We start from the raw sequence: 17,836 nt of genomic DNA, 5'->3' as shown, positions 1-17,836 counted from the left end.
AACACAAGAGAACAGTGTCCCTTATCCAGTAACCTTAAGGTCAACACAGCATAGTGTAGCAACAAGAGGGGCAGATTATTAAGGTTCTGGCTATGAGCTGTTTACAACTTCTGACTCCACAGGTCAGAGAAGAAACAACATGATGATGGAACTCATGGTGCTAGTTTACCATAGTTATATTTCAGATTGTATGGAAGGGCACAATACACAGAAACTGTCGAAGAAGAAAGAGACTAGGTATAGGGAGAGATGAAAAAGGAAGTGCTCTTGTACCCTCCAGAGGTGATGAAGCGTGGTCTTTGCAGCTCAATACTCTGCACCAGCAGCCGGGGTTCAAAAGTGCGAATCTCCACATACCTTGGTAGCACCGCAATGATGTATGGAGGCTGATGTTCTGTTTGGGAGATGGAACAAGCATGCATCAGACAGATTTCTCCAGTATACCCTGGAAAGGGCCATGACTCACACCATAACTTCCCTCCAGAAATGTTCAGTATGTTACGCCCTTCTCACCCATCCCCCAAATCCATCAATGAGCTTAATGCTAGAAATTAACAGCAATTCACTGATTACTATCATTTTTTTCCCCCTCAGTTTTCCTTGCCACTTCTCTCTCACCACACGCAAATTCTGCAGTACTCAACTTCTCACAAAAGCCAAAATCAGGTTTTAAATTACAAAAACAAGTGGCACATATGTAGTGTCTTTTATTTGCAGATCTCAAATCACTTTATAAAGATGGAGTTATCCCCACCATACTGAAAAAGAAACTGAGGGCACAGAAGTTGAGAGCAAGGAAGTAGAGAGAAATATAACCCATGCCTCTCTGCTTGAATCACTAGGTCATGCTAGCTAGCACTCAGATGATTGTAATAAAATCAGTGTGACACAATCAAAGACTCATACATTAAGCTAGTGAACTTAAATCTGCTCCATTCATAAGAAACAAAAAGCTGACAAATCCTGGTTGGATTACAGCAAGGAAAAACTACTTCTAGTCCTCACCCATAGCTATGGGAATGTCTGTCCAATTCAAGGCACCTTTCTGAGTACAGATCCCTTCTTCGTTAAGTACTACCGTTAGATCATCTTGACCAACTGCAACTTTTCCATCTGCTAAGGGAGCCACCAATGGTTCAAGCTGCTTCCCTGTGGGGAACAGTTCTTTGATGGACCCTTTTCCATCCACCTGTGAGAGGAAGGGGGCAGGTGGGAGGGGAAAGGTCATTCAGTTTTCACTGTGGAGTTGTCATCTCAAAACTGTAGAAGACTACTTGATGAAAAGACAGACTTTATAGCATATTTTTTTGAAAGTGATACATGAGTCTCAAAATATCCACTAACACATGAAGGTAGTTTTGAAGGCTATTTGTAGGTCATCTTTTGTATGTATGTATCAAAATATTACTTGTTAGCATTGCAATTTAAAAATAAATTTGTATTTTTCTCTTAATTTGAGGAAGCCTGTTCCTATTGCTAATAGACTACTGTAACTGGATGATCTTGTTATTTAGCCACTAAGGCGTACAGTCTGTGTAGCACGATAATACTGATGTCAGTAAAAGTGTGCCGTAGTCCATAGATTTTCCTTGGACTCCCTTCTCATTCATATATGGGCCTTATTTAAGTGACAGTACCATAGGAATGTATTTCATTTTCCTAAAATATCAACATAAAATGATAAAGATGGAAAACTATAGTAATGGTAATAATTATGACTATTGTTAATGTTGCTGTCAAATTAACCAATAGAAGGCACTATTTCATTTCAGTCCTGCAGTAAATCTGAAATAATTAACAGTGATGAATTTAGATATTTAAAGGGATGTTGTCAAATTGAAACTGTTTAATTTTAGCTGAAGCACTAAAATAATTTTGGTGAAGTTACTCTGCCCCTCGAATAATCTCACTTTTAAAAAAACCCTATTGAATAGGTTTCAGAGTAGCAGCAATGTTAGTTTGTATCCGCAAAAAGAAAAGGAGTACTTGTGGCACCTTAGAGACTAACAAATTTATCTGAGCATAAAGTGAGTTGTAGCTCTAGAAAGCTTATGATCAAATAAATTTGTTAGTCTCTAAGGTGCCACAAGTACTCCTTTCCTATTGAATAGGTTATTTTTAAAATATTTTCCCCTCTTATGTTGAGGTGTAAATACATCAAACAAAAGGGAAACTATGAAACAGAGTTAAAGTGCTGCCCAGCTGAAAAAATGTTTTCTTAATTTAATTCAGTTACACTAATCTTAGGCATTACTTGCAACAACTAGATAGTCTGTTTTTCAGAAAGACAAGCAAATTAAAGGAACATGCATGCTTTTGCGGAAGAAGGAGTAAGCTGAAAGACAGCATGTCAAAAATGGCACATTTTTATAATAAACAGTGTCTATCTCACACTCTGAATCCTCCCTCCCTGGGAGCAGTCTATATCTTCTCCTTAAAAGGATTAACATCCCCTTACATACTCAGTTCAAAGTCCTGTTCTTACCCTTATCAGATAATAGTCCCTCTTGAAACCTACACAGATAGAATTTTCACACCATGCCATAGACTTGGGCACATCCGGCACACTGAAGTCCCCCTGAAGAATGAAAGGAAAGTAAGTCACATTGGCTGCTTTAAGAGCTAACTATGCCTTCCCTGGGCTCCTTTTAACCTGTGGTCTGGAAAGCTTGTTTCATATTTAATTGTGGGGAGGCAGTACCGTAACACTGAGCACATTACCCTTTCTTCACTCTTACACAGTAGGAAAGGTTTCTTTTAAGACTGAGCACCCTACTAGCTACAGAACTGCAAACATTAGACATTACTGCAAAATATTGATCTGCTCATTGAATAATTCTTACTAACATCATGCTTGCTGCAGGAAAGGGCAGACTACATCTGTTTAAGAAGTGGAGTCTACTTTAGAATCACTCCCAACCCTTCCTGGCCAGGGAACGATAGCATTCAGCTAGAATGTCCCAACTCCATATTCTGCACAGCAGCATTTTTCTGTAACTAGACGGTGTGACCTTCCTGAACGGTTATTTAATTGGGCCTCAAAGTGGACCAGAGCTAGAATGCAGAGGTCAATTAGGATTGTATACAAATTGTACCTTTCTATCACTACCCATAGTCTTCAAGAGAGGAGTCAGTCTTCTGGTTCCTGGTGATTTTCACCCATAACTAGCTCCCAATGCATTATTTTGATGGTATCAACACTTTGCTTTCAATTGCTGCTTCTTTGTTAAACCATGCAGCACCAACACTATCAAGTGCACCCTGGAAGCAGAATCTAACACTAATTCTGAATTATACTGCTGATTAAACTGGGGTATTAAAAACAATTTGATACTCTGGCAAGGGCTCTCGTACGGTCTAGTGGTTCCCACAGCACTCTCTCACCTGTAGCTCATAGAACTCCCTGTCCTTCCAGAAATACAGCTGTAGCTTCTTCCGCACTGCCACGCACATCCTCAGCACCTCCTCCCCTGTATCAGAGTGCTGTGAAAACAGACAGCCTCACATGCGTTAGGATTAGAAGGTAAATAGGGACAATAATATCGGGCCATAAATAATCCTAAACCTATAGCACAACTGGTCAATGGAAAAGCTGAGTAAATTTTCATGCTCCCATCGGATCACCATGGACTATTTTCTTCACTGGGCCAAACCCAAAGTGGATGTCAATCAAGGTGCTGAACATGAGTTCAGATGTGCATGTGGCCAGAAGAAAGATTCAAGATGTTTTCTGAAATAATTAATGTAAGATAAATCTAGGCCACAATAGGACTTGTTAATGAAAGTTACCAGGCACAGCCCTGGAGACTGAAGTTGTGTGTACATGACAGAAATGAATTGTGTAGCAGCAGTATAAGCTTACTCACATTTGTCACTGTACCTCAACCTTATTTTGGTGAGACCACCTCTATACAGAAAAAGATAGGCCAAAGCCTCAATGAACAGGCATAGACTGACCTTTCTGCAGAGACCAAACATTGGGATGGTGGTTTATGCAATGAGGACACCTGTTCCATTTCCCTGTAGACAAGATGCACCAAACCCTTTCATGTAGTCATCCAGCCAGCCTTCAAGATGGTAATGGCTCAGTCACTACTAGCCTGAGCTAGACCTGAAGAGGTGAAAGCCACCAATTCCCATTGCCCATTATTGAGCCACCTACTCCCACTATTTTTCCTGTAGCTCTCACAGTGTGCTAGGTGCTGTACAAACGAAGAAAGGCAGTCTTTCCCCAAGACCCTTCAGTCAACAAGAGAAGTTGTTTGTACCTTTTTCTCCTACTCTAAGTGGTCAGTGGTGCTTTGCTGTCCCCAGTTGCCCTTCCACCTCATCATTAGTTAATTAATTTCTTGACAGCGTCATGGTAGGAATGTGACTATGGAGAGGGCAGTGCTTTACATATCAGCTCCAAGAGGGGGTTCCACATGTAGTCAAGCAGTGTGGGAGAAAAAGACAGCAGGTGGAAACTATTACTACTGGTGAAGTGGAAAGGACTGTGGCAATATGAAAAAGACAAGGACAGAGAAGCATTAAAAATTGGCATTAGTCAGGACCTTGAATGTAAAGATGAAAAGCTTGACACTTATGTGCTGAAGGAGTGAGGAACAAGGGATTCAAAGAAAGGGGGATATGATCATATTAATGAACTAATATGATCTAAGGGTCTATGTTTTGTATTCTAATTAATTAGAACAGTTTATTGACAAGAGGCACCACTGCAAGTATACGCTAAGTCAGACACCCACACACAAAAAGTACACCCAATTATAACAAGACATTTTGTAATGCTTGGATTTGCATGTTTCATATGATTTAGCATTAGCTGTATGTTAACACTAGAAGCCCAAGACTAAATAACTATGAGAAAATGTTTACCACTGGGCAAAAGTTTCAGCTTGCCTAATTACAAAGACCAAGCTCCCTTTCAAGAGTAAATCAAAGCACTAGAGGTACACCATTAACTTAAGTCTCCTCTAGCTATAAGCAAGGCCTGGGGACCAAAGTACAGGTAAATTGATTAACTGATTTGTGTGTAAGTAAGAGACCATTTTTATAAGACCGTAGGACCCGGATGAAGGACCACCTTATCCTTATGGAACATTATATAGATTGAATCAGCCATTAGTGTCTCCAAGACACTCTAGGTTAATGTAACTGTTACCAGAAACAATTTTCAGAGAAAGATGGTGAAGTGAAAATTCGAAGAACCACTCTAATGGTGGTTCCATTACCTTTGTAAGCCCCATTGTAAGTCCCAAGATGGGGATGGCTTCCAAAATGAAAAAAGCACTTGAAGAACTACCCTTTAAAAATCTCATCACTGAGGATGAAAATTCAGTTGAGTCTTGAATCAATGGGTGAAAGGCCAAAATTACAACCAAGTGTACTCTTACAAAGTGGAGGAAGAAACCAAGACCAACATTTTTAAAACTTGGTGCCTGGAGTGAACTTCCTAAGTCCACTGTTAAACACGCAAATAAGCAGCCTGATTTTCAGAAGTGCTGAACCACAACATCTCCCAATTTCTCACATAATAAATTTAAAATGAAAATAACTTTGTAACATACAAAACCCTCTGAGCAATTTGAAAGTTAGTCTTTGTTATGAGACTTTGTCAGAACACTTACAACATTAACCTGCCTCCACTTACCTGTAAGTCACACGTGAACAGAGATGCACCTTTTGCCTTAGAGACTGTGGTGATTTGTTGAAATGTCAACAGGTCGTGGACATAAATGTTATTTTCTGTTTTAGACAAAATTCCTAATTATTGTTCAATAATTTAAAAAACATGCAACTCATTTTTAATTTACAGAAATTATCACAAGACACTTTACAAAGCAGATCCAAACTAGTGAGAGAAATTTAAAGTTTCAGGATAGGAAGGAGACGGGGTTTTTTCCCCCCTTCACAATTTGAAAACAATCAGTGAGGCAGAGACAAAAAGGTTTCTGGGTTGCAGAAGACTTTCACACCAACTGTGGTAAGACTGTATGAAGGAACCAAGAACGGGTGCTAAACAAGCAAGCAAAGTGGAAGACAGACAGAAGAGAAAGCAGGCGACAGCAAGTTCATGATGGAAGCTCTCATTAAAAAAAGACCATTTTGAACTGGCTCCTGAAATTTGTGGGTGGTGAACAGAGTTGAAAGTTGGAGCTGGTGTGGTCAAGTTTTTGTACGCACGAGAACGCAGGCAGCAGCATTCTACACATGCTGGAGTCGGGAGAGCTGGGACTTGGAGGTCAAAAAGGAAGGAGTTGTACCATAAGTAAAAAGAGACAAGGAAGATCATAATTCAAGAATAAGTTCACCCAACATACAGTACTCAAAATTCTTGCATAAGTTATTTGAATATTAGTGGTCTGTTCCCCAAATGTCTTTACTGGCTTAAGGGTAGCCCAGCTGCTTCTTAACCTATACTGCACAACACTTCCCTGCAAATTAGAGGGCAGAATTCTAGACTCAGTGACTTTTCAACAACTAGACTGCCATGCAGTGTGAAGGACCGCCCCAAATCAAGATGGTGGCAAACTGTTTTAAGAATAAGCCTTAGAGTAGGTGAGGGTATGAATTATTCACTTTCCTTGGTACAACAAACAGACAGTCTATATGGGGGTGGGGAAAAAGAGATGTCATGCTCAGCCAAGTAACTGCACCAAAAAAAAAAAAAAAAAGAACTAAATACTGAAACATATTCTTCACTTACCTAACAAACTGACCAGAATTTTAAATTGGGAAACAACATGAATCTGAAAAGAGAATTGTATTAAAGCAACATCTCTACAAGCCAAACACTATTCCCTGCCCCCACACCCAGACATGGACAGAGATTTAATTAGTCTATGCAAATAGTTTTATTTACCCACACAAGGCAATGAAGATGGAGCTACTGTTACGTTCTGTGCAACATTCCTCCAGCTACTGTACAATCCCATACCTATACTCATGAAGTGTCTGATAAAGCTAGCTTATATTGTTTATATCCTTTCCGAGTGAGAAAGCTTAACAATGTAGATCCCTTTATCAAGATTTAACCATGTTCTGGTGCTTCACCAATAAAAGGATGTAAATGATTCCTTAAAAACTACTCTTCTCCAACAAAAAGGCAAGGTGCTCTACTTACTGCAGTGATACATTCAGTGTGCTAACATCTATCAAAATTAAAATGATAATAAAACTGACAGCAAGTCAGTACACAGCTATTCTAGATTCCAGCCTCTAATAGCCAAAACAATATTTGCACTTTAATAGCATGTTTCATCAAAGGATATCAAGTACCATGTCAGACAGCAATGTATTATCTCCATCATACAAACATGTATGATTTGCTGGAGGTCACAGCGATTCAGTAAGTGAGTCCTAACACCAAGTCATCTACTGTAACCACCAAGCCAAGTTCCTTCCTACTGTAGGAAGGGACTGTGGACAAACTCACAGTCTAGTCTGTGCCACTCCCAACAAAGTTTACTGTTTAACCAAAAAAAAAAAAAAAGCAGCCTTCTGGGGATTCCAGATAAATGTATTTCACATTGCACCCTCTTAGTGGAATCACCAGCAATTTTCCCCAATGTCAGCAACTGCCATTTCCTACCTGCTGAATCTTTTTTGAGAAGTTCTTGTTGGATTTCTCTAGTGTCACTTCAAATCTGTTGCAACCTACCAAGCAGAGATTAAAGAGTGACATAAAACCACAGTTGCCTTCAGATTTATTACTGCATAAACCCTTACTGTAAGTCCCATAAATTATAGCAGAAATTGAATTAAGTATCTAATGACAGAAGACTGCATGTCTTGTAAGAAGTGTGTGCTTCCTTTTTCTTAAACCAGTTTGGGGGATCTGAGGTTGTCATACATATCTAGCTGGGGATTCCAAAAACATGGTTTAACTTCATGAAGTCAGCAAATCAGAAGGTCTCATCTTTAGCTAAATCCTTGCCTTGGAATCTCAGATCCTAATATAATTTAATTAAATATTTAAAAAAACCCAAGCTATGAAGACAGCCCTAAAGCACCTTTTTTCCCAGCCAATCAAATACCAGCAACTCAAATCTCCAGGAAGCACATCACTGCAAGATGGAGAAAGAAAAAAACACTTCACTACAAGGGTTTAAAATGAGTTTTACGGATACAAACTTACAGCCACTTTCTGATGATGTAACCTCTCCTGGTATTGATGCAAAAAGGGGGAGAAATTTACCAAGTGAGACAAAAGACACTAGCAACTCAAGTCAGCATGATCTATTGAAACAGACTGCCTATGGAGGCTGGGAAAGAGCTGGAATTAGGGTTTAGGAATCCAAGTGTCTACAATAGAAAGAGAATCCTTCTGAGACCAGGTGCAATTGGGGGCAGATGTGCCACACCTTTTAACTTTTTCCTTCGCAATCCAATGAGCTATTAAATTAAAGTACATTTAATAGTATTGTTTTCTGCACATTATAACTGGTAGATACCAGAGATATAGATCTGCTTAACATGAGTAATTTTATATATGATTCTAAATATAATAGGCGCTCTTTGTGGCATCACCAGAATGCACTGAGGCCACTTGTGACCGCTTCCTCAAAAGACAGAGAGGGGAGTATTTTTTGGTCTAGATTAGAATGTTCGGATTCTGAACCAGGTTTAATTTTATTATGTATATTGATCAAGATGGTGGGTCTCACCTTTCAATTAAGTTGCCTTTTTACTGAACCACCAATCTGATCTATTCGCTAGGTTCTGTTAGAGTTTATGCATGGTGGGTATTGTATTCATGCAGATTACACTAATTTACTGTAAATACACATGTGGAAACCATTATAGTTCAGATAGATAACCAGAAACTTCTATGCTTAAACTCTGTACCATTTTCTTTTTATCATCTTAATACAATTCTTAACTTTGGTGGAATCTTGTGAGAAAGGGTAATTTTTAAAGCAGATGGTAAACTCTAGAAGACAGATAACAGAGTAGAAGGAAAGAAAAGGTAAGATCTATATATATTGCAGTGGCCCTGTATAAACATTTTCGTAAGCTACAGGTGATAAAAGCTGCTGTTCAGTATACTAAATGTACCAGGGTACCAGTATTATTAGAGTCACTGAAGAGTGGAGAAAGATACATTGTCATAATATTGCACAAAAGCTTGGGGTTTTTTGTACAAGCTCACCTATATCCTTCCTGATCCTGTAAAGGAGGAGATGCCCTTGTTTGGTGCCAACAAGCAGCCATTCCTCTGTAAGATAAGAGAATTCTTATCAGTACCAATAAGAATACCCCTCTCAGCTAAAAGTAATCTGAAAATTCTTCATCTTCTTAAACTGAAGCCCACTGTTGAATGGTCCAAAACATATTATGGCAAATTTCGGCTGGGGAACGTGCATGGCTCTTGCACTGTTTCCCTAGAGCAGGGGTATGCACACTTTTTGGCCCAAGGGCCACATCTGGGTATGGAAATTGTATGGTGGGCCATGAATGCTCACGAAATTGGGGGTTGGGGTGAGGGCTCCGGTTGGGGGTGCAGGCTCTGGGGTAGGGCCAGAAATGAGTTCAGGGTGTGGGAGGAGGCTCCAAGCTGGGGCAAGGGTATGGGGGTGAGGGCTCGGGGTGCAGGCTCTGGGGTGTGGGAGGGTGGGATCAATGGGTTCGGAGGGTAGGAGTGGGATATGGGCTGGGGCAAGGGGTCGGGGTGCAGACTCTGGGCTGCGCTTACCTCAAACAGGTCACAGAAGCAGCTTCATGTCCCCCCCAGCTCCCATGCAGAGACACGGCCAGGCAGCTCTGCGTGCTGCCCCATCTGCAGGTGCCACCCCTGCAGCTCCTATTGGCCCTGTTTTCTGGCCAATGGGAGCTGCGGGGGCAGTGGCAGTGTGCAAAGCCCACTGGCTACCCATATGCTTAGGAGCTGGAGGAAGCCGCACAGAGCAAGCCTCCAACCCTGCTCCCCAGCAGGAGCTTGAGGGCTGGAATAAAAGGTCTGAAGGGCTGGATGCAGCCCCCAGACTGTAGTTTGCCCAAGTCTGCCCTAGAGGAAGTGCTTCCATATAGAGTAACCTTTGTTTTGGGAAACAAACATTTCCAGGGATCAGGAAAGAAGTATGAAAACATGGCCCCGATACAGGCGCCTACTTGCTCATAATTAGGGCCCTACCAAATTGGTGGCCATGAAAAACGTGTCATGGACCATGAAATCTGGTCTTGTGTGCGCGTTTATCCCATACTATACAGATTTCACAGGGGAGACCAATGTTTCTCAAATTGGAGGTCCTGATCCAAAAGCCAATTGCAGGCACGGGGGAGGGGGGAGAGTGTTGCAAGGTTATTTTAGGGAGGTCATGGTATTGTCACCCTTAACTTCTGCACTGCCTTCAGAGCTGGGTGGCTGGAGAGTGGCAGCTGTTAACTGAGCGCCCAGATCTGCAGGCAACAGCAAAGAAGTAAGGGTGGCAATACCGTAACATGTTGTCTTTACTTCTGTGCTGCTGTTTGAGGAGGCTCTGCCTTCAGAGCTCGGACCCCAGCTAGCAGCTGCCACTCTCCAGCTGCCCAACCCTGAAGGTGGTGCTGCCACCAGCAGCAGCGCAGAAGTAAGGGTAGCAGTACTGCAACCCCCCTACAATAACCTTGCAATCCCCCACAACTCCTTTTCATGTCAGGACCCCTACAATTACAACACCATGAGATTTCACATTTAAATAGGTGAAATCATGAAATTTATGATTTTTAAAATCCTATGATCGTGAAATTGACCAAAATGGACTGTGAATTAGGTAGGGCCCTACTCATAATGAAGTAAAAGTAAAAGGGAGAGAGCTCTGCATTCTTCATAAATATACATAAACTACTTTTCAAGCATTGGCTGCTGCATATAGATGCCTCGTGTTCCTCCCAACTTATTGGTCTACACAGTGAAAAATTGGAGGGAGCAAGACAAATTTAGATAGTACCATTTGTGAGTTCTGACTTTGAACACAGTAGTCGAACATTTAGAAGCCACAGTTGTCCCCAGGAATTATTCAGTTATGTCTGAAATGATTACATTAGTTACAAAAAAAAAAATGGTATTTGAGTTGCTGTGACACGTAAAAGTCAGTCATTTTGGATTTACAAAGTAGAATACTTGAGAAATCCACTGTTTTTCCACACACACACACTTTCGTACATTGCATATTAGAAGGCTTTGAATCTAAGTATTACTGTGCAACTCATCCACAAAAATCTTTGTTCATTAAATTTCAATTAATCTTTAGCTTCATAACAGGGAAAACTTTACTAAACATATGAAATTTACCTTTCCCTTTTTCACACCATATTTCTCAAAGCTACTTGTGATTTAACAAGATCTTGCTTCCCCTGAGCCTCCTTTTTTCCTATTTAATTAGAAATTAAGTCATAAAACTGGAAGTACATCTCCTCTCTTCCATGAGACTGCTGTGCTCAAAAAACCCACAGGATTATGACTTCAATGAAACAAATAAATTTGTTTTGCAATGAAGTTTCTCAGTTTCAACGTTTTCTCCACTGTATTAGTGCCACTGTAAGGAATATATTCAATTTAGCTACAGAATTTAAGTCACAGTGTTTTGTTTTTAAGGCTTAATTAAAAACAAGCCAAGTTTCTGACAAAGTTACTCTTTTACATGAAAGTTTTTGTTCCATAACATAACATTTATTTGAAACTGCTCCAATGGTTTAGTATTAAAAAGAGTCCCAAAGAAAACTGATTAGAGCATAGATGAGGCAGTCAAAGGTGCATGATAAATAAAACCTATTCACCTAGGTATCACTAACACAAATTTGCTATGAACCATCTACTTGCTAAACTTGATTTGTTAATATCACAGCTTTACTATATTAACAAGCAATCTACAAGAAAGAAAGTTACAGGGAGAAACTAGCTAACCCATATTTATAAATATTGAAACATTTTATACTACTGTAAGTAATCACTGCTCCATCTACAGTAATAACAGTTACTTGAATTGTCACTTAGGCCTGATCTACACTTAAAATTTGAGTCGACATAGGTTGGCATAGCCCTGAGAGACATAGCTAACTCCCATGGTAGATGCTGCTAGTTCAATGGAAAAATGATTCTATCCTCAGGGGTGGGGGGTGTTTACCTACACTGATAGAAAATCCCCTTCTGCCAGCACAGACTGCATCAGCATAGCTATGGTGCTGTAGCTATGCCTGTAGTCCCAGAGTATACACACAGCCTTGGATAACAGTTCTAACCCACCAGGTCAGACTGTTTTGTATTTAAGACACAAAGTATGGGTTTATTCACAAATAAAACACACCAGGTAGGGAAAGGCAAAGTATCACTTCTTATGCTACACAGGAACACATTTTCTCCCTCTCTACCATTCAGACTCACACTTAACACACAATGGGAAAGAAAAACACATAGGATACATAAGACCAGAACAAAAAATTTCATCCCACAACAAACAAACCTATTCAAGGTTTCAGAGTAGCAGCCGCATTAGTCTGTATCCGCAAAAAGAAAAAGAGTACTTATGGCACCTTAGAGGCGAACAAATTTGAGTATAAGCTTTCGTGAGGTACAATGGGTGTTACAATGGGTGTTACCATACACACCATAACAAGAGTGATCAGGTAAGGTGAGCTATTACCAGCAGGAGGGGGGGGGGGGTTACAATGATAACACCCATTTTTTCATGTTCTGTGTGTATATAAATCTCCCCACTGTATTTTCCACTGAATGCATCCGATGAAGTGAGCTGTAGCTCACGAAAGCTTATGCTCTAATAAATTGGTTAGTCTCTAAGGTGCCACTAGTCCTCCTTTTCTTTTTACTTTGTGTAATGACACATCCACTACCAGTCTTTTTTGAAGCCTACAAACTGAGCGCAACCAGATCAGACAGATCACCCAAATGTTTAAAAAACAGACCCATACACAGACCAAAGTGGGTCACTTCCACTACCCTTCAAAACTGCATCTTTTTAATGAATGGAGGCTACAAATCACACTTCAGCCCAATTCCAGTCCCCACTCTATTCCCTGAAACGGGGGCTCAATCCCCGCTAGCCGCTGCCCCGGGCTACGCTCAAGATGGGTCACACACGCGGCTTGTAGAGACCCCAACATTCGAAGTCTGGAGCGTGTGTTTTTAGAAAGAGCTTCGAGCCCTTCCCGCGAGGAACCCACCCCGCGACGGGAACAGCCGCAGCGCGCCGGGAGGCTGAGGGCAGCGCTGTGTCACAGGGGTGCCTGGAGACACTGGGCTCAGGGGCAGCGGGCTCAGCCGCGGACACCAGGGCGCGGGGCCACAAGCGGGCCGCGGCCTCGGAGCTGGTCCCGGGGCAGGCGGAGCAACCGCCGCCCCACCGCCGCGGGGTCCCCGGGACTCCTTCGCGGGGCCCCCGGGGGAGGGGCCAAGGCCCGTGGGGAGGAGTCCGGGGGCAGCCCCGCCGCTCACCCCAAGCCGCCAGACAGTCTATCTGCAGCGGCAGCTTCTCCAGGATCGGCACCGGCTCGAAGGCGTCGTGCATGGCGGCAGCTCCCCGCGCTCGCCCCGGGCCGGTAGCGCCACCTCACCCGCACCCCCGGGCCGGCCAGGCTGGAGAATCCTGCGCCTCCCCAACGCGGGGCCCCCGCGGCCCCAAGTACAGGCCCAGCTGATCCCCAACCCTTCCCAGCAGCCCCCGCGCCCAGCCCGTTCCGCTTCCCCGCTGGAGCCCGCCCACAAGCTCCGCCCCCTCCGCAGGGCAAGCTCCGCCCTAGGCCCCGCCCCCTCCCCGAGTCTGCGGCCTCGTCCCCTATGGGCGAGTCCCCGCTACTGCCAGCCCGGCCTCCCTGCCCTGCCCCTCGCCCTTCCCCGGCCCGGCCCATGCGCGTGGGGCCCGCTCGCCCCCAGACCTGTAGCTCAGAGCTCGCCTGCGCGCCGTGACTCTGCCGCTTCTGAGCGGCATGGCCCTGAAGCAAACGCGCTGTGCACCAGGAGTAATGTGACACCTGCTCTCTGAAGCAGGCCCCCAGGCCCCGAGAGCTGTGAACGTCCCGTCCCTCTTCATAGGTAGGTGGGTGGGAGGGTAGAAACAGCGAAGGCTGCTGCCTCCTTAAATAGGTACAATAGTCGCTACTTCACGGCCGCTCAGCTTGGCAGAATCATCCAGCCCCCATGCTTGCAGCCGGGGGCCATGGAGCGGTAAACACTGGCGCACGCAGGAGGGCATCCAGTTAAAACACGAGCGCTGGCCCAGGGAGTTGAAGCTGCTGTTCACTTCCGGCCGTTCCCCCAACATTTAAGGTACCAAGAGCCTGCCCGGAGAAGGGGGGAAAGGAGTGCGTATCACCCTGTAACAGTAGCTATTAGAGTCAGCTGTGTAAGCATGACCCATCTCACAGTGACTAGGACCAAACTAAAATTGAAAAGGGCAGTTTCGTTCCAGCACTCGCAGACGTGTGCGTTCCTGACCTCAGCTTCATCTGCTTCCTTAGGGCTAAAACACCCAGGGCGTATGCACCAAAACCACAACTTATCAAAGGAACCGTTACACTTGCTAAGACCCATTGGGCATCTAGCCTAGGAGCCTGTCTCCTTTCCTTGACAGTTTACAGTAGAAAATGAAAATGAATAAAGCTTAAGATTATGAGGCTCAATAAAATGAAGCTTACATTTTGATAAGATAGTTATGTCATGCCTTGGCAACCATTTGTCAGCCTACTTTTTACTGCCGCTCACAGTTAAAGTGAGAAGAGTAGTGGTGGTACTGTACTAAAACAAACATATTGCTCTTTGACTTCTGTACTATCAGCAAGGATCTATTAACATTGTTTTATGCATGTACAGTATTTATGATAGAATTGTACCCATTACTTCATGGGGTGAAGCCAAACGCCGTCATCACCCTCTTCAGCAACTGCATGTGAGCCTTATTCATTCTCTTTCCATCAAGGCTGATGGTTCTTCCCTTCATCAGGTGACCCTAGTCTCTCCCTCATCTAAGTCTACCAAGCTTCTACCACCCTCATCAGATCCTGACTCCTCATGGGGAGGAGTCCAGGGGCCGCCCCACCCTTCACCCCAAGCTGCTAGACAGTCTATCTGCAGGGTAAGGGTAGCCTCACCCCCAAGTCTGGGTCCTGGAGGAGCTTCACAGGGATCTCCCACCTGTGCTCCCAATGCCATGCTGGAGCCTCCACCTTTAACAAATAAAATTTGCATAACTTTAAAATAGCATGCAGAATTTTTATGTTTTTGGCACAGAATGCCCTCAGGAGTAACCACCTGCACTGTTAAGTACCCTACTGCTCATAAGACTACTCTCAAATATAAAAAGAAAAGGAGTACTTGTGGCACCTTAGAGACTAACCAATTTATTTGAGCGTGAGCTTTCGTGAGCTACAGCTCACTTCATCGGATGCATACTGTGGAAACTGCAGAAGACATTATATACACAGAGACCATGAAACAATACCTCCTCCCACCCCACTGCTGGTAATAGCTTATCTAAAGTGATCATCAAGTTGGGCCATTTCCAGCACAAATCCAGGTTTTCTCACCCTCCGCCCCCCCCCACACACAAACTCACTCTCCTGCTGGTAATAGCCCATCCAAAGTGACCACTCTCCTCACAATGTGTATGAAAATCAAGGTGGGCCCTTTCCAGCACAAATCCAGGTTTTCTCACCCCCCCACCCCCACACACAAACTCACGCTCCTGCTGGCAATAGCTCATCCAAACTGACCACTCTCCTTACAATGTGCATGATAATCAAGGTGGGCCATTTCCAGCATAAATCCAAGTTTAACCAGAACGTCGGGGGGTGGGGGGGGAACAAGAGGAAATAGGCTACCTTGCATAATGACTTAGCCACTCCCAGTCTCTATTTAAGCCTAAATTAATAGTATCCAATTTGCAAATGAATTCCAATTCAGCAGTTTCTTGCTGGAATCTGGATTTGATAGTGTCCCCTGAATAGATATGTGGGGATATGATATAGATATGAATAGATAATAGATATATAATAGATAGATATTTGTTGCAACAAAGCCCGTTGCCAACTGTGCCCACATATCTATTCAGGGGACACCATCAAAGGGCCTAATAACATCAGCCACACTATCAGAGGCTCGTTCACCTGCACATCCACCAATGTGATATATGCCATCATGTGCCAGCAGTGCCCCTCTGCCATGTACATTGGTCAAACTGGACAGTCTCTACGTAAAAGAATAAATGGACACAAATCAGATGTCAAGAATTATAACATTCATAAACCAGTCGGAGAACACTTCAATCTCTCTGGTCACGCAATCACAGACATGAAGGTCGCTATCTTACAACAAAAAACTTCAAATCCAGACTCCAGCGAGAAACTGCTGAATTGGAATTCATTTGCAAATTGGAAATGGCCCACCTTGATTATCATGCACATTGTAGGGAGAGTGGTCGCTTTGGATAAGCTGTTACCAGCGGGAGAGTGAGTTTGTGGGGGGGGGGGGGGGGAGAGGGTGAGAAAATCTGGATTAGTGCTGGAAATGGCCCAACTTGATGAGGACTTTAGATAAGCTATTACCAGCAGGACAGTGGGGTGGGAGGAGGTATTGTTTCATGGTCTCTGTGTATATAATGTCTTCTGCAGTTTCCACAGTATGCATCCAATGAAGTGAGCTGTAGCTCACGCTCAAATAAATTGGTTAGGCTCTAAGGTGCCACAAGTACTCCTTTTCTTTTTGCGAATATAGACTAACATGGCTGTTACTCTGAAACCTCTCAAATATAAGTTATCCAGAGTGATGGTACAGCTGAGCCCATAGCATTAAACTATTTCATGAGAGGAAATAGACTCTTGCCACTGAAAAATATAGGAAACCCATGTCAAAACAAAAAAAGGGAAAGTAGCTGAGAGCCAGAAATTGTGTAGAATACATACTGAAACACAGTGTGCATTTTGTTGATTAGGTATAGTATCCGTCCACAGGATGGAGAGACAGCTTCAATACTGAATCAATCTACTGCTTGAGAAAAGTCAAGTAACAGCATGGATCAAGAGCCCAGCATAGCTGGTGGCTGATAGTATGTGATCTCTGCTATGTTTATTCTCCTCTCAAACCTCTTGCACACCTAGCAAGTTTTACCTAGCCAATTTTACCAAAATTTTGAAAGTTGTTTGAAATACCTCTTAAGCGTAGATTCAAAATTCAAATATAGGTCCTGGACAACCATCTCAAGAGCTTTTCAACCAGCAAGTGACATCAAGCAAGTAACGATTATTGCTGAGCTTAATTTATAACAGGGAATAAGACAACTATTAGAACGGAATCAGAGAGGAGGTAAGTAAGATAGCAGGCATCTGAGGGTTAAAAGGGAAATAGTAAACTAGAGCTTGATTATTGTTTAAAGAAGCCAAGTTCCTTGCAACTCTTTTGAAGAACAAAGATTATTTTCTGTCCATTCCCCATCACAAAGCAGAGCTGCTCAGCAGAAGGAATCCAGCTGAGTTAGGTCCTTCCTGTGCCTGACCTAGGTTTTATTAAAAACACACACATAACCATCTCCACATTGCAGTTCCAAGGCAGGTGATGGTTCTTTGTTCTATTCACCTCTAATATCAAACAGGAGTTAAAGAAAATAGCACAGAAGAGCCAGTTAGCAGCAGCAACAACTGCTAGCAAACAGAGCCAGAAAACAGGGGAGTTTGAGTGTAGAGCTGTTGGAGAAGAAGGGAGGCAAGCCCCTCTTTCTTAAGGGCAGAGAGTAAGTTCTTGGGAGTCTGTTTGCTTGCTGTTTTGCTTTCTGTTTTTCAGTTTTCAGAGGCTGGTGGGGCAGAGTACTGTGAGAGAAGCAGAGCCTTTGATCATGGCAGAGCCCTGATTAGG

The 17,836-nt window shown here is 43.1% G+C and overlaps 1 protein-coding gene across 2 annotated transcripts in view; it reads right to left on the bottom strand.

Moving 5' to 3' along the window:
* The window catches only part of VPS39 (VPS39 subunit of HOPS complex), a 33,131-nt gene extending 19,488 nt beyond the window's left edge, over positions 1-13,643 (bottom strand). The window contains exons 1-10 of one of the 2 annotated variants that reach the window (XM_084630132.1): positions 13,430-13,643; positions 9,152-9,217; positions 8,138-8,164; positions 7,592-7,656; positions 6,707-6,749; positions 5,651-5,745; positions 3,385-3,483; positions 2,486-2,578; positions 1,006-1,189; positions 274-394 (exon numbers count right to left, since the gene is read on the bottom strand). In XM_084630132.1, the coding sequence (XP_084486258.1) occupies positions 274-394; positions 1,006-1,189; positions 2,486-2,578; positions 3,385-3,483; positions 5,651-5,745; positions 6,707-6,749; positions 7,592-7,656; positions 8,138-8,164; positions 9,152-9,217; positions 13,430-13,502 (866 nt within the window). In that variant the 5' untranslated portion in view covers positions 13,503-13,643. The remainder of the gene's footprint in view (positions 1-273; positions 395-1,005; positions 1,190-2,485; positions 2,579-3,384; positions 3,484-5,650; positions 5,746-6,706; positions 6,750-7,591; positions 7,657-8,137; positions 8,165-9,151; positions 9,218-13,429) is intronic. The other variant, XM_084630133.1, reaches the window with a different exon arrangement.
* Between the last annotated feature and the right edge of the window lie 4,193 nt (positions 13,644-17,836).

Source organism: Lepidochelys olivacea, assembly GCF_965140295.1.
Source record: "Lepidochelys olivacea isolate rLepOli2 genome assembly, chromosome: 6".
NCBI lineage: Eukaryota > Metazoa > Chordata > Testudines > Cheloniidae > Lepidochelys > Lepidochelys olivacea.
This window is presented reverse-complemented; position numbering and strand designations above follow the sequence as displayed.